Source organism: Pelophylax lessonae, assembly GCF_965119305.1.
Source record: "Pelophylax lessonae genome assembly, chromosome: 9".
NCBI lineage: Eukaryota > Metazoa > Chordata > Amphibia > Anura > Ranidae > Pelophylax > Pelophylax lessonae.
The window spans coordinates 184,004,761-184,016,906 of NC_138776.1; the positions used below are offsets into that span (position 1 = coordinate 184,004,761).

At 45.6% G+C, this 12,146-nt stretch overlaps 1 protein-coding gene across 6 annotated transcripts in view; it reads left to right on the top strand.

The window, feature by feature from the left end:
• The window catches only part of DLG5 (discs large MAGUK scaffold protein 5), a 235,608-nt gene that overhangs the window by 174,886 nt on the left and 48,576 nt on the right, over positions 1-12,146 (top strand). For all 6 annotated transcript variants that reach the window (XM_082268205.1, XM_082268207.1, XM_082268208.1 and 3 more), the window contains 2 exons: positions 1,008-1,172; positions 3,498-3,681. In XM_082268205.1, coding sequence (XP_082124331.1) covers positions 1,008-1,172; positions 3,498-3,681 — 349 coding nt within the window. The remainder of the gene's footprint in view (positions 1-1,007; positions 1,173-3,497; positions 3,682-12,146) is intronic.

The window sequence follows — 12,146 nt, forward strand, 5'->3', positions numbered from 1 at the left end:
CAGGACCTGATCCTCTTTGAGGGGTGTATTGTTCAAGTGGGCTCCAGTTGGTTTGGTTGAGCTTTTTACCTGGTTGGCTATAGTTGAGCCTTGGGAATTTATTTTTCGCTGTTCCCACCCCTCATGTTTTTCACTGCTTTGGGACATCCCAATGGTTAAGAATATCAGGAGCTGTGTCCATCAGTGAACAAAAGGGAAAATGGGATTTTTGACTTACCGTAAAATCCATTTCTCTGTTCATTGACAGACACAGCACCTACCCCTCTGTGGAGTTGTAACTCTCCTGACACTGCTTGTAACTAAACTGAGTGCCTATAGCAGAGAGAGAGTATACCCCCTGGGACTGCCCATGGGCGTAGCCAGACTTTTTTTCTGCCTAGTGTCATACTCCTGTAGGGGGCAGTATAACCCAATGGTTAAGAATATCAGGAGCTGTGTCTGTCAATGAACATCAGAGAAATGGATTTTACAGCAAGTCAAAAATCCCATTACTGTGCTCTTCACTTTAATTACTTGAGCTCATTCATATGGAGGCATGGCCACATACTTTTGGCCATGGAATGTATGTTCTCTATATAGTATTTGTTGTAATAAATTACTATCATCTAGGCAAACCCATCGCAATTGTGTTTTTTAAAGTGTTTTTTCTATCCCAAAAAACAACCGCTGCTTATTTTTTCAAAGATGCTCGGCCAAAGAAATTTTAAGATACCGTGGGACTCATGCATTGATTTATATTTTTTTGCAAAAACAGAAGTCATACTAGCATGTCTAGATTTTTGTGCTTCCACATGGTAAATCCCTCTGTGGACTTTGTGATGATGGCAGAGCCCAATGCTTGTACATTTCATTTAGACTAACAGTCATTTACAACCACCAAGGGCAGGCATGTAGAAGGGCTTACCAGTTTAGTATATATAAATATATATTTTCCTTCCCTCATTTCTCTTTATATTTAGAACTGCCTACTTTATCATAATTTATATATTTTGTAAATATTCCAACAGTTCACGACTAGATGCAAGTACTTCTCATTCCACGCCGCATGGTAGTGGAGCGGCGACACCTGACAACCATTCCGTTATTGACACTGTGAGTGAGCAAGATGAGGGAACTATGACTCCACCTTCAAAAGAAACCACACCCAGCACAAGTCCTCGCAGTTCTCTCAAGTAATATATTCCGTTTTTTTCATGCTTGCCTTTATTTCTAGCCCATGATACCTCTACAGAAGGTGCTTTTTCTACATATTATTATTATTTTTTTTTTTTTTAACTGTTACCTCTACACAAAAGTAGATACTTAAATTTTGTTACTTTTGATTCATCTGTTCCTATTGCTAGAAAGGTTCAAATGAGGATCCATGATATATACAGTGCATCCAGAAAGTATTCACAGAGCTTCACTCTTCCACATTTTGTTATGTTACTGCTTTATTCCAAAATGGATTAAAATGCTACAAACAATATCCCATCATGACAACGTGAAAGAAGTTTATTTGAAATCTTTGCAAATTTATTAAAGATAAAAAAAATCACATGTACATAAGTATTCACAGCCTTTGCTCAATACTTTGTTGAAGCACCTTTGGCACCAATTACAGCCTCAAGTCTTTTTGAGTATGATGTTACAAGCTTGCATGTATTTTTGGGCAGTTTCTCCCATTCTTATTTTCAGGACCTCTGAAGCTCTATCAGGTTGGTGGGGAGCGTCGGTGCAAAGCCATTTTCAGATCTCTCCAGAGATGTTCAATCAGGTTTGAGTCTGGGCTCTGGCTGGGCCACTCAAGGACATTCACAGAGTTGTCCTGTAGTCACTCCTTTGTTATCTTGCTCAGGGTCATTGTCCTGTTTGAAGATGAACCTTCGCCCCAGTTTGAGGTCCAGAGCACTCTGCTGCATTCATCTTTCCCTCGATCCTGACTAGTCTCACAGTTCCTACCACTGAAAAACATCCCCCCAGCATGATAATGCCACCACCATGCTTCACTGTATGGATGGTATTGGCCAGGTGATGAGTAGTGCCTGGTTTCCTCTAGACATGACGCTTGCCATTCAGGCCAAAGAGTTCAATCTTTGTTTCATCAGATCAGAGAATTTTGTTTCTCATGGTCTGAGAGTCCTTCAGGTGCCTTTTTACAAATTCCATGTGGGCTGTCATGTGCCTTTTTTTTTACAGAGGAGTGGCTTCCGTCTGGCCACTCTACCATACAGGCCTGATTGGTGAAGTGCTACAGAGATGGTATTTCTTCTGGAAGGTTCTCCCCTCTCCACAGCGAAACGCTGGAGCTCTGTCAGAGTGACCATCAGGTTCCTGGTCACCTCAATGACTAGGACCCTTCTCCCCCGATCGCTTAGTTTGGCCGGGCGGCCTGCTCTATGAAGAGTCTTGGTGTTTCCAAACTTCTTCCATTTTTGGATGATAGAGGCCAATGCCTTCAATGCTGCAGAAATTTTCTGTACCCTTCTCCAGGTCTGTGCCTCGATACAATCCTGTCTCGGAGGTCTACAGACAATTCCTTGGACTTCATGGCTTGGTTTGTGCTCCGACATGCACTGTTAACTGTGGGACCTTTTATATAGACCGTTGTGTGCCTTTCCTAATCGTGTCCAATCAACTGAATTTACCACCAGTGGACTCCAAGTTGTAGAAACATCTCAAGGATGATCAGTGGAAACAGGATGTACCTGAGCTCAATTTTGAGTGTCATGGCAAAAGCTGTGAATACTTCTGTGCATGTGACTTTTTTTTTTTTTTTTATTATTATTAATAAATTTGCAAAGATTTCAAACATCTTTCATATTGTCATTATGGGGTATTGTTTATAGAATTTTGGAATAAGGCTGTAACATAACCAAATGTGGAAAAAGTGAAGTGCTGTGAATACTTTTCAGATGCACTGTATGAGCACTTGATACACACACGCCATTAAAGTGAATGTAAACTTCTCTTTTGTTCTGTTAAGTATTCATTAAAATGGTTTTGTTTGATAAGGGCAAATATTGATTTATTGATTCTGTAAAAGAAAAACTTTGAGGTTGTAACTTCCTATCTACTGTGCCTTTGCTACACTAAAATCTAATTTTGATCCTTGCCCATGACTTCTTTGTGAACTACAGAAAACCTCTGCCATTGTGTGCAGAGGAGCTAAGGTTCTGTAATTCAAATTAAGAGCAATTTGCCAAGGGTAACATAGATATACTGCAGTGAAGTAAGCATTGTCACAATAAGACAGGAAGTACTGTTACTAAAAGGATCACCTGGAAGTGATAAAAGGAAACAAAATGCAGGCACATCATCTAGGACAGGTAAATTGCAGTATTTTAAATATTTTGTCTGAAAGTTGAGATGCACTTAGTCATATTACAGCAATTTCGTAATATTGTCTTTGTCTTTGTTTTTGTACTTTGTATATCCATGTCTGTGTACACATACTGTATATGGCATGAGAAGTTTTCATCTGAGTTTACAGGATGGACTTACCCTTTTTTGTTTAGGGCCCCTTTGGATGGTGTAAAAAGACATTCAGAGGTTCGTACGGTCACCCTTTCTAAATCTCCAGTAGAGCTTGGAATGCAGATCTGTGGTGGTAATCTTCATGGGATATTTGTGATGGATTTTGATGAGGAGAGTGCAGCCGGTGGACTGTCTGGGATACTCCCAGGAGACCTGATTCTAGAAGTAAGTGAAAAGAATATGCTTCTACTGCTGAGTGGGAATGTTGCTCTTCTAATCGGGTCAAATATGAGTTGCATCTTTTTCTAATTTAGACATCCCAGGACATAGGGTGACTTGATCTCCATTATGATGGGGTTATGCTGCCATCTTCTGGTGACTGGACACTGGCAACAAAAAAAAAAAAGAAGACCGGAAATCCCCTCCTGGGCATAACCCCTCGCCGTTAGGCAAGGCTTCAGTTGTTTTTTTTTTTTTTTTATTCTTTTCTTTTTTGTCCTAGGTGGCCATGGTCATGTCTTTGCAGTCTCTGCAAGAATAAGTAGCTAGCTTTTCAACAATTTCATTAGAAGACTAGCTCTCGCTGTATTCATTTTTCCTATGGCTTGTCTACGCTTAGAAGATTCATACCCAGACCCTGCTCTGGACATGCGGAGACAGCCTTGCAGATCAGTAGGTTTCCATACATGTCCAGGGCAATGATCCCAAGCTGGAGAGTCAGGTTCCTGAAGGCCTTTGTGGCACCACTGCTGTGTGAGACCCGCCCAGGGGGTCTGTGGCATGGACTGGTAAATGAACCTGCTAATCCCCCTCTCCCTATACACACCAGCAGGCCATGTCTCATCAACGGCAGAGAGGAGGGGGTGTAAATGGTGACAGGTCCCAAATACCTTCATCAGGTAGGGCCGAACCTGGGCACAGCCCCTTGTGCAATATGGGGGTCAAAATGTTTCATGCGGCTCTGAGTCCTTCCGCCTATCTAGTATTGCCGACTCCCTAATCCCAGGCCAGAGTTTAAAATATCTGACCCTCGATACCATCCAGACGAGAGCGATTCCCCCCCCCTAGAAAAATGTCTTGCTCTGAGGAGTCGCTCAAAATGCTGACAAATCACTAGATTATCTTTTGCCTATGGGTTCTGGAAAAGATTGTAGCCTCCTTTGAAGCAGTGCTTTTGCCCAGTTTCATTATTTCAGGCCCCACCAACTTTTAAATGTCTTGGTGGCATGGGACAGGAGGACACAGTCATTGAATTTCCGAGTGCCATTACTCCCCAGAACAAGGCTTCCTCTAGACTGGTGAATCGTTCTTCTTCGATCTTGGACAATCCTTACTACAGATGCCAGCCTGGTCAGCTGGGTGGAATTTCAGACAATCTCTTGGTTCAGGAAACTTGGTCACTGCAGAAGAGTTTGTTGACCATCAGTATCCTGGAATTAAGGTTTATTCATCTTGCCCTGCTATATTGCTCAATGCAGCTGAAGGGCTTCCTGTGTGGGTTCAGTCGGACAATGCCATGGCTGTAGCATACGTAAAGCCTAGAGGCCCCAGAAGTTGGTCGGCCCAGGAGGAAGTGATTCTCCCTCTGTCTTAGGTGTAACTTAATGTTCCTGCTTTGTTCACTGTCCACATTACAGGCATGTACAATTGGCAAACCATTTTCTTTGGGGAGTGGGCTTTTCACCAGAAGTTTTCGATAAGCTGTACCAACAGTGGGGATCTCTGGATGTCAGTGGTGTCACTAGGGGGGCCATAGGGGGCCATGGCCCCCCAACATTATACTGTGTCCCCCCGAACAGGATCCCAGCATCACCATCTGCTCTGGGATGGTGGGCGGGTCAGTAAGCCCAGATTGCAGGTTCCTGACCTGCCATCCACCAGGATCAGTGTGACGAACAGAGCCAGCACTAGAGGAAGCAGAGCCGATGCTTCTTGTATAGCGCCCCTCCTGTCACAGGCAGAGTGATAGCAACTGCACTCTGCCTGTGACAGGTGAGGTACAGGAAGCATTGGCTCTGCTCTCTACTGCAGCGGCATGCTTATTTTAGCGCCAGCTCCTGTCACACTGATGCTCGGGGATGGTGGGTCGGGAACCAGCCAGCATTACCAGCCCTGCAGGATATCCAGCAGCAACCACTAGCCATATCCATCTGGGGGACAGGGGCAGCCAGCGATAACTGCAGGAATTACTAGGAAAAAGTGAAGATTGAGGTCAGTTGAGATGCAGGTAAACCGCAGTGCATCCTTGTGAAAGCAGCCTTAGGCCCTTTTCACACGATCGGTCCGATGGGGTCCCCCTGTCTGTTTTTCAGGTGGACCCAATCATACCCTCTATTCACCTCCTATAGAGCAGCTGATTTAAACAGGCTTGTGTCTGTTTACGCCTGCCTATCTCCAATCCGATCCACTTAAAAAAACAGAAGGGAATCCTTCCCCCTCTGCCTGGGCGGATCGGATTGGAGGACTTAGAGTAGAGTGGGCTGTGTCCATGTCTGCTCTGCATATGCTGAGTAGACACAGACCTGTCATCTGCCCGCTCTGCTCATTGTGGATAGTTATTGGTTCACTAAGTTTCTAAAGTGGCCCTCGCTCCTCAAAAGTTTGGGCACCCCTGCTGTAGTGGCATGAGTCCCAGATGGAGAGGTGCTCAGTAGCAGCCTTCCCCCTTAGTTTCACCATGGCATGTGGCGGAGGAAAGGAGTCCCTGATGAAGAGGTACGCTGTACTGTAGCGCATCAGGAGACCCGTGGGGGAAACTTAAAGGTCTCCCATGTAGTTGATAAAAGGGTTAGGCTCATCGCCACTGTGGTTTGCAGGTCTCCCTATTCTTCCCTACCTCCTCCGCACTGCGAGCATGGCATCAATACTAGGCTTTATTACTGCGTAAACTGGCACCAATACTAGGCTTTATTACTGTATAAATTGGCATCAATACTAGGCTATATTACTGTATAAATTGGCATTAATACTAGGCTTTATTACTGCGTAAACTGGCATCAATGCTAGGCTTTATTACTGCGTAAACTGGCATCAATACTAGGCTTTATTACTGCATAAACTGGCATCAATACTAGACTTTATTACTGCGTAAGATGGCACCTATACTAGGCTTTATTACTGCGTAAACTGGCACCAATACTAGGGGCTAATACTGCATAAATTTGCACCAATACTAGGGGCTATTACCAGTGGTGGGATTCAAAAATTTTAGTAACCAGTTCCGACTTTCCCAGCAGAATGACCAGCGTGTCCCCTTTCAATGCACAGTGACCAGCGTGCCCCCCTTTCAATGCATAGGGACCAGCGTGCCCCCTTTCAATGCACAGTGACCAGCGCGCCCCCTTTCAATGCACAGTGACCAGCGCGCCCCCTTTCAATGCACAGTGACCAGCGCGCCCCCTTTCAATGCACAGTGACCAGCGTGCCCCCCTTTCAATGCACAGTGACCAGCGTGCCCCCCTTTCAATGCACAGTGACCAGCGTGCCCCCTTTCAATGCACAGTGACCAGCGTGCTCCCCTTTCAATGCACAGTGACCAGCGTGCCCCCCTTTCAATGCACAGTGACCAGCGTGCCCCCCTTTCAATGCACAGTGACCAGCGTGCCCCCCTTTCAATGCACAGTGACCAGCATGCCCCCCTTTCAATGCACAGTGACCAGCATGCCCCCCTTTCAATGCACAGTGACAAGCGTGCCCCCTTTTCAATGCAGAGACCAGCGTGCCCCCTTTCAATGCACAGTGACCAGTGCTGCGTGCCCCCTTTCAATGCACAGTGACCAGTGCTGCGTGCCCCCCTTTCAATGCACAGTGACCAGCGTGCCCCCCTTTCAATGCAGAGAGACCAGCGTGCCCCCTTTCAATGCATAGTGACCACAGCATTGCCCCCAATCATTGCAGAGTGCCAGCCACAGCATTGCCCCCAATCATTGCAGAGTGCCAGCCACAGCATTGCCCCCCAATGATTGCAGAGTGCCAGCCACAGCATTGCCCCCCAATGATTGCAGAGTGCCAGCCACAGCATTGCCCCCCAATGATTGCAGAGTGCCAGCCACAGCATTGCCCCCCAATGATTGCAGAGTGCCAGCCACAGCATTGCCCCCCAATGATTGCAGAGTGCCAGCCACAGCATTGCCCCCCAATGATTGCAGAGTGCCAGCCACAGCATTGCCCCCCACTGATTGCAGAGTGCCGGCCACAGCATTGCCCCCCACTGATTGCAGAGTGCCGGCCACAGCATTGCCCCCCACTGATTGCAGAGTGCCGGCCACAGCATTGCCCCCCACTGATTGCAGAGTGCCGGCCACAGCATTGCCCCCCAATGATTGCAGAGTGCCGGCCACAGCATTGCCCCCCAATGATTGCAGAGTGCCGGCCACAGCATTGCCCCCCAATGATTGCAGAGTGCCGGCCACAGCATTGCCCCCCAATGATTGCAGAGTGCCGGCCACAGCATTGCCCCCCACTGATTGCAGAGTGCCAGCCACAGCATTGCCCCCCACTGATTGCAGAGTGCCAGCCACAGCATTGCCCCCCACTGATTGCAGAGTGCCAGCCACAGCATTGCCCCCCACTGATTGCAGAGTGCCAGCCACAGCATTGCCCCCAATTGCAGAGTGCCAGCGATCCCCCCGCGAGACCCATGCACTTACCTCACGGACGGTCTCGCAGTCGCAGCTTCTCTTCAGTCCCCGGCTCCCCGCGTCTCCGAGTGCTCAGTCCTCCCGCGGCGCCTCCTCCTCGTCCAATGGCACGGTGTTTGCCTTTCGGCCAATCAGGAAGCGGGAGGACATTCAATTGTACTGCGCGTCCTTAGACGCACAGAGGGATTCAGCCGGTTCTGCGAACTTGCAGAAAGTTAGCAACTGGTTCTATGGAACCTGTGCGAACCGGCTGAATCCCACCACTGGCTATTACTGCGTAAACTGGCACCAATGCTAGGGATTATTACTGTGTAATCTGGCACCAATACTATTGGCTATTACTGCATAATCTGGCACCAATACTAGGGTCTATCACTGCATAAACTGACATCAGTACTAGGGGCTATTACTGCATAACCTGGCACCAATACTACATAAATTGTTTGCTGAAATTGCTTTAAACTATTAGGAAAACCATTTTGAGAGGCAATACCTGAGGAAGAGAGGAAAACTCTTGAAAGCTTGTCTTTTTAAGCATTAAGTTAGTACAATAAAAAGGTATCATTTTCATACTTCATTACTCTTATTTTGTAACCTTATTTATATATACTACTTTTGTTTTTTTTAGTGGTGACTGTGGTATCGTATGTGCCCCCCCTATATATTGTTCCTAGAGTAGCCATTGCTGGATGTGGATCTTATAGTGTCTAGATTCAATGCCAAGCTGGGCAGGTTTTTCTCCAGGAGCAGGGATCCTCTAGTGTTTATGGTGGATTCACTGGTGACACCGTGGACCAGTTCCCCCTAATCTATACATTCTTGCCATTACAGCTGCTACCTCATCCGCTGTCCAGGATTCAAATGGAAGGGATTTCAGTAATTCTGATTGGCCTGGCCCTGGAGAGCTTGGTTCACTGACATTGTGAACCTGTCGGTGGCTGACCCTTTTGACCCTGCAACAAGATCCACCCCCACCTGTTGCAAGGTCAGATTTTCGATCTTCAGTCGCTTGCTGAGGAGTCTCTGATTCAGTCACTCCTATCCTACTGAAGGCTTGGAAGATGACCTTTTTCAAAAAAAAAAAAAAAAAAATTATTTTTTTTTCAAGTTTTTATAACCATACAAAAAAGCACATGCTACAATTGAAATCAGCCCAATTTCAGGCGATACACGTCAACTTAACATACAATACTTCCGCACTAGACCACTAGTACAACTCTTGGGTATTATACAGCAAAAATAACAACTTCTGCAATATATTTATCTCAGATATAGAGTCACATAAAATTACTTCAATTGACTCCCAGATCAAACAGTATTTAACTGGATCCAAAGACCTTGATCAACACACCCCAAGTTATGTGTATAAGTGGCCAACCTACAACTAAGGGAATCTCAAAACCAAACCCTACAAAGTCAGTATCAACTTTATATGCATGAAAAATTTACTACCACCAGGAGACCTATATCATACCAGTTTAATCAGACATTGTTGGTTCACTGTTCGTCCACCCTCCCCACACTCCTCAAATTTTTGGGGTATTCCCCTACTATAATATGTGGCGCTATATATGTAGGGCTTTATTAATAAGTGCCTTCCAGGCCTGAACACCAGGAGGAGTAGGTTTTTTTTCCTTGAGAGAACTATCATCTTTCTAGCGTAATAAAATAATTGTGTCAAAAGGGTACGTGTTACTCTCTTAGGAGCCAGGGCATCAACTTGTCCCAAGAGACACACTTTAACAGTTGGTCTAACACAGTGTGTAGTAACTTCCGCTGTACATTCAGTTACCTCCATCAAAAATTTCTGAATGGTCGCACATTCACAGAAAACATGCATAAAATCTGCCCTGGGTGAGGTGAGGTACACCACCACCAACAGGGCAGCTGGGAGGGAAATATCCTAGCCAGTCTGGCAGGACTGAGGTATATGCGATGCAAGAATTTGGTATTGGCTAGGGACCATCTTATTCAATACAATCTGGAAAAACAAATTTCTCTTTTGTTCATTGACGGACACAACTCCCGATCTTCTTAACCATTGGGTTATAATGCCCCCTACAGGAGTAGGACACAAGGCAGAAATAAGTCTGGCTACACCTATGGGCAGTCCCGGGGGGGGGTATACTCCCTCTCTCTGCTATAGGTACTATAGGTTTTTTTCTGCCTAGTCAGAAGTAAGGACCTAGTTCCCTACTGAGATCTTTGGTCCTGGCAATTTTTTTCTTTTTCGATTCTTTTTTTTCTCCTGGATTTTTCCTGTGAGATCTACAGTCAACTGCCGAACTGGGCGATGGGCTGGATTATCTAGATCCAGTGGTCACTCCAGTCTGGCCAGCAAACGCGTGCAGACCTCAGCTCCGCGCTAGGTTGGCCGGGACATATACGCACCGGACAGGGGCGTGCCTGCGGGTTAAACGCCTCGCAAGGTCGCATACAATCGGGTCTCTGCCTGAGTCGCATCTTTCCTCCTGGCCGACAGCCCCCCATTTCGATGTCTGGTGTGGTGCCCGCCTGGTTCCTAGTATGGTGGGTACAGTGCATTGCGAAAGTATTCGGCCCCCTTGAACTTTTCGACCTTTTGCCTCATTTCAGGCTTCAGACATAAAGATATAAAATTGTAATTTTTTGTGAAGAATCAACAAGTGGGACACAATCATGAAGTGGAACGAAATTTATTGGATATTTCAAACTTTAACAAATAAAAAACTGAAAAATTGGGCGTGCAAAATTATTCAGCCCCCTTAAGTTAATACTTTGTAGCGCCACCTTTTGCTGCGATTACAGCTGTAAGTCGCTTGGGGTATGTGTCTATCAGTTTTGCACATCGAGAGACTGAAATTTTTGCCCATTCCTCCTTGCAAAACAGCTCAAGCTCAGTGGGGTTGGATGGAGAGCGTTTGTGAACAGCAGTTTTCAGTTCTTTCCACAGATTCTTGATTGGATTCAGGTCTGGACTTTGACTTGGCCGTTCTAACACCTGGATATGTTTATTTGTGAACCATTCCATTGTAGATTTTGCTTCATGTTTTGGATCATTGACTTGTTGGAAGACAAATCTCCGTCCCAGTCTCAGGTCTTTTGCAGACTCCATCAGGTTTTCTTCCAGGATGGTCCTGTATTTGGCTCCATCCATCTTCCCATCAATTTTAACCATCTTCCCTGTCCCTGCTGAAGAAAAGCAGGCCCAAAACTTGATGCTGCCACCAGCATGTTTGACAGTGGGGATGGTGTGTTCTGGGTGATGAGCTGTGTTGCTTTTACGCCAAACATAACGTTTTGCATTGTTGCCAAAAAGTTTGATTTTGGTTTCATCTGACCAGAGCACCTTCTTCCACATGTTTGGTGTGTCTCCCAGGTGGCTTGTGGCAAACTTTTAATGACACTTTTTATGAATATCTTTAAGAAATGGCTTTCTTTTTGCCACTCTTCCATAAAGGCCAGATTTGTGCAGTATATGACTGATTGTTGTCCTATGGACAGAGTCTCCCACCTCAGCTGTAGATCTCTGCAGTTCATCCAGAGTGATCATGGGCCTCTTGGCTGCATCTCTGATCAGTCTTCTCCTTGTATGAGCTGCAAGTTTAGAGGGACGGCCAGGTCTTCGTAGATTTGCAGTGGTCTGATACTCCCATTTCAATATTATCGCTTGCACAGTGCTCCTTGGGATGTTTAAAACTTGGGAAATCTTTTTGTATCCAAATCCAGCTTAAACTTCTCCACAGCAGTATCTTGGACCTGCCTGCTGTGTTCCTTGTTCTTCATGATGCTCTCTGCGCTTTAAACGGACCTCTGTGACTATTACGGTGTAGGTGCATTTATACGGAGACTTGATTACACACAGGTGGATTCTATTTATCATCATTAGTCATTTAGGTCAACATTGGATCATTCAGAGATCCTCACTGAACTTCTGGAGAGAGTTTGCTGCACTGAAAGTAAAGGGGCTGAATAATTTTGCACTCCCAATTTTTCAGTTTTTTATTTAACAAAGTTTGAAATATCCAATAAATTTCGTTCCACTTCATGATTGTGTCCCACTTGTTGATT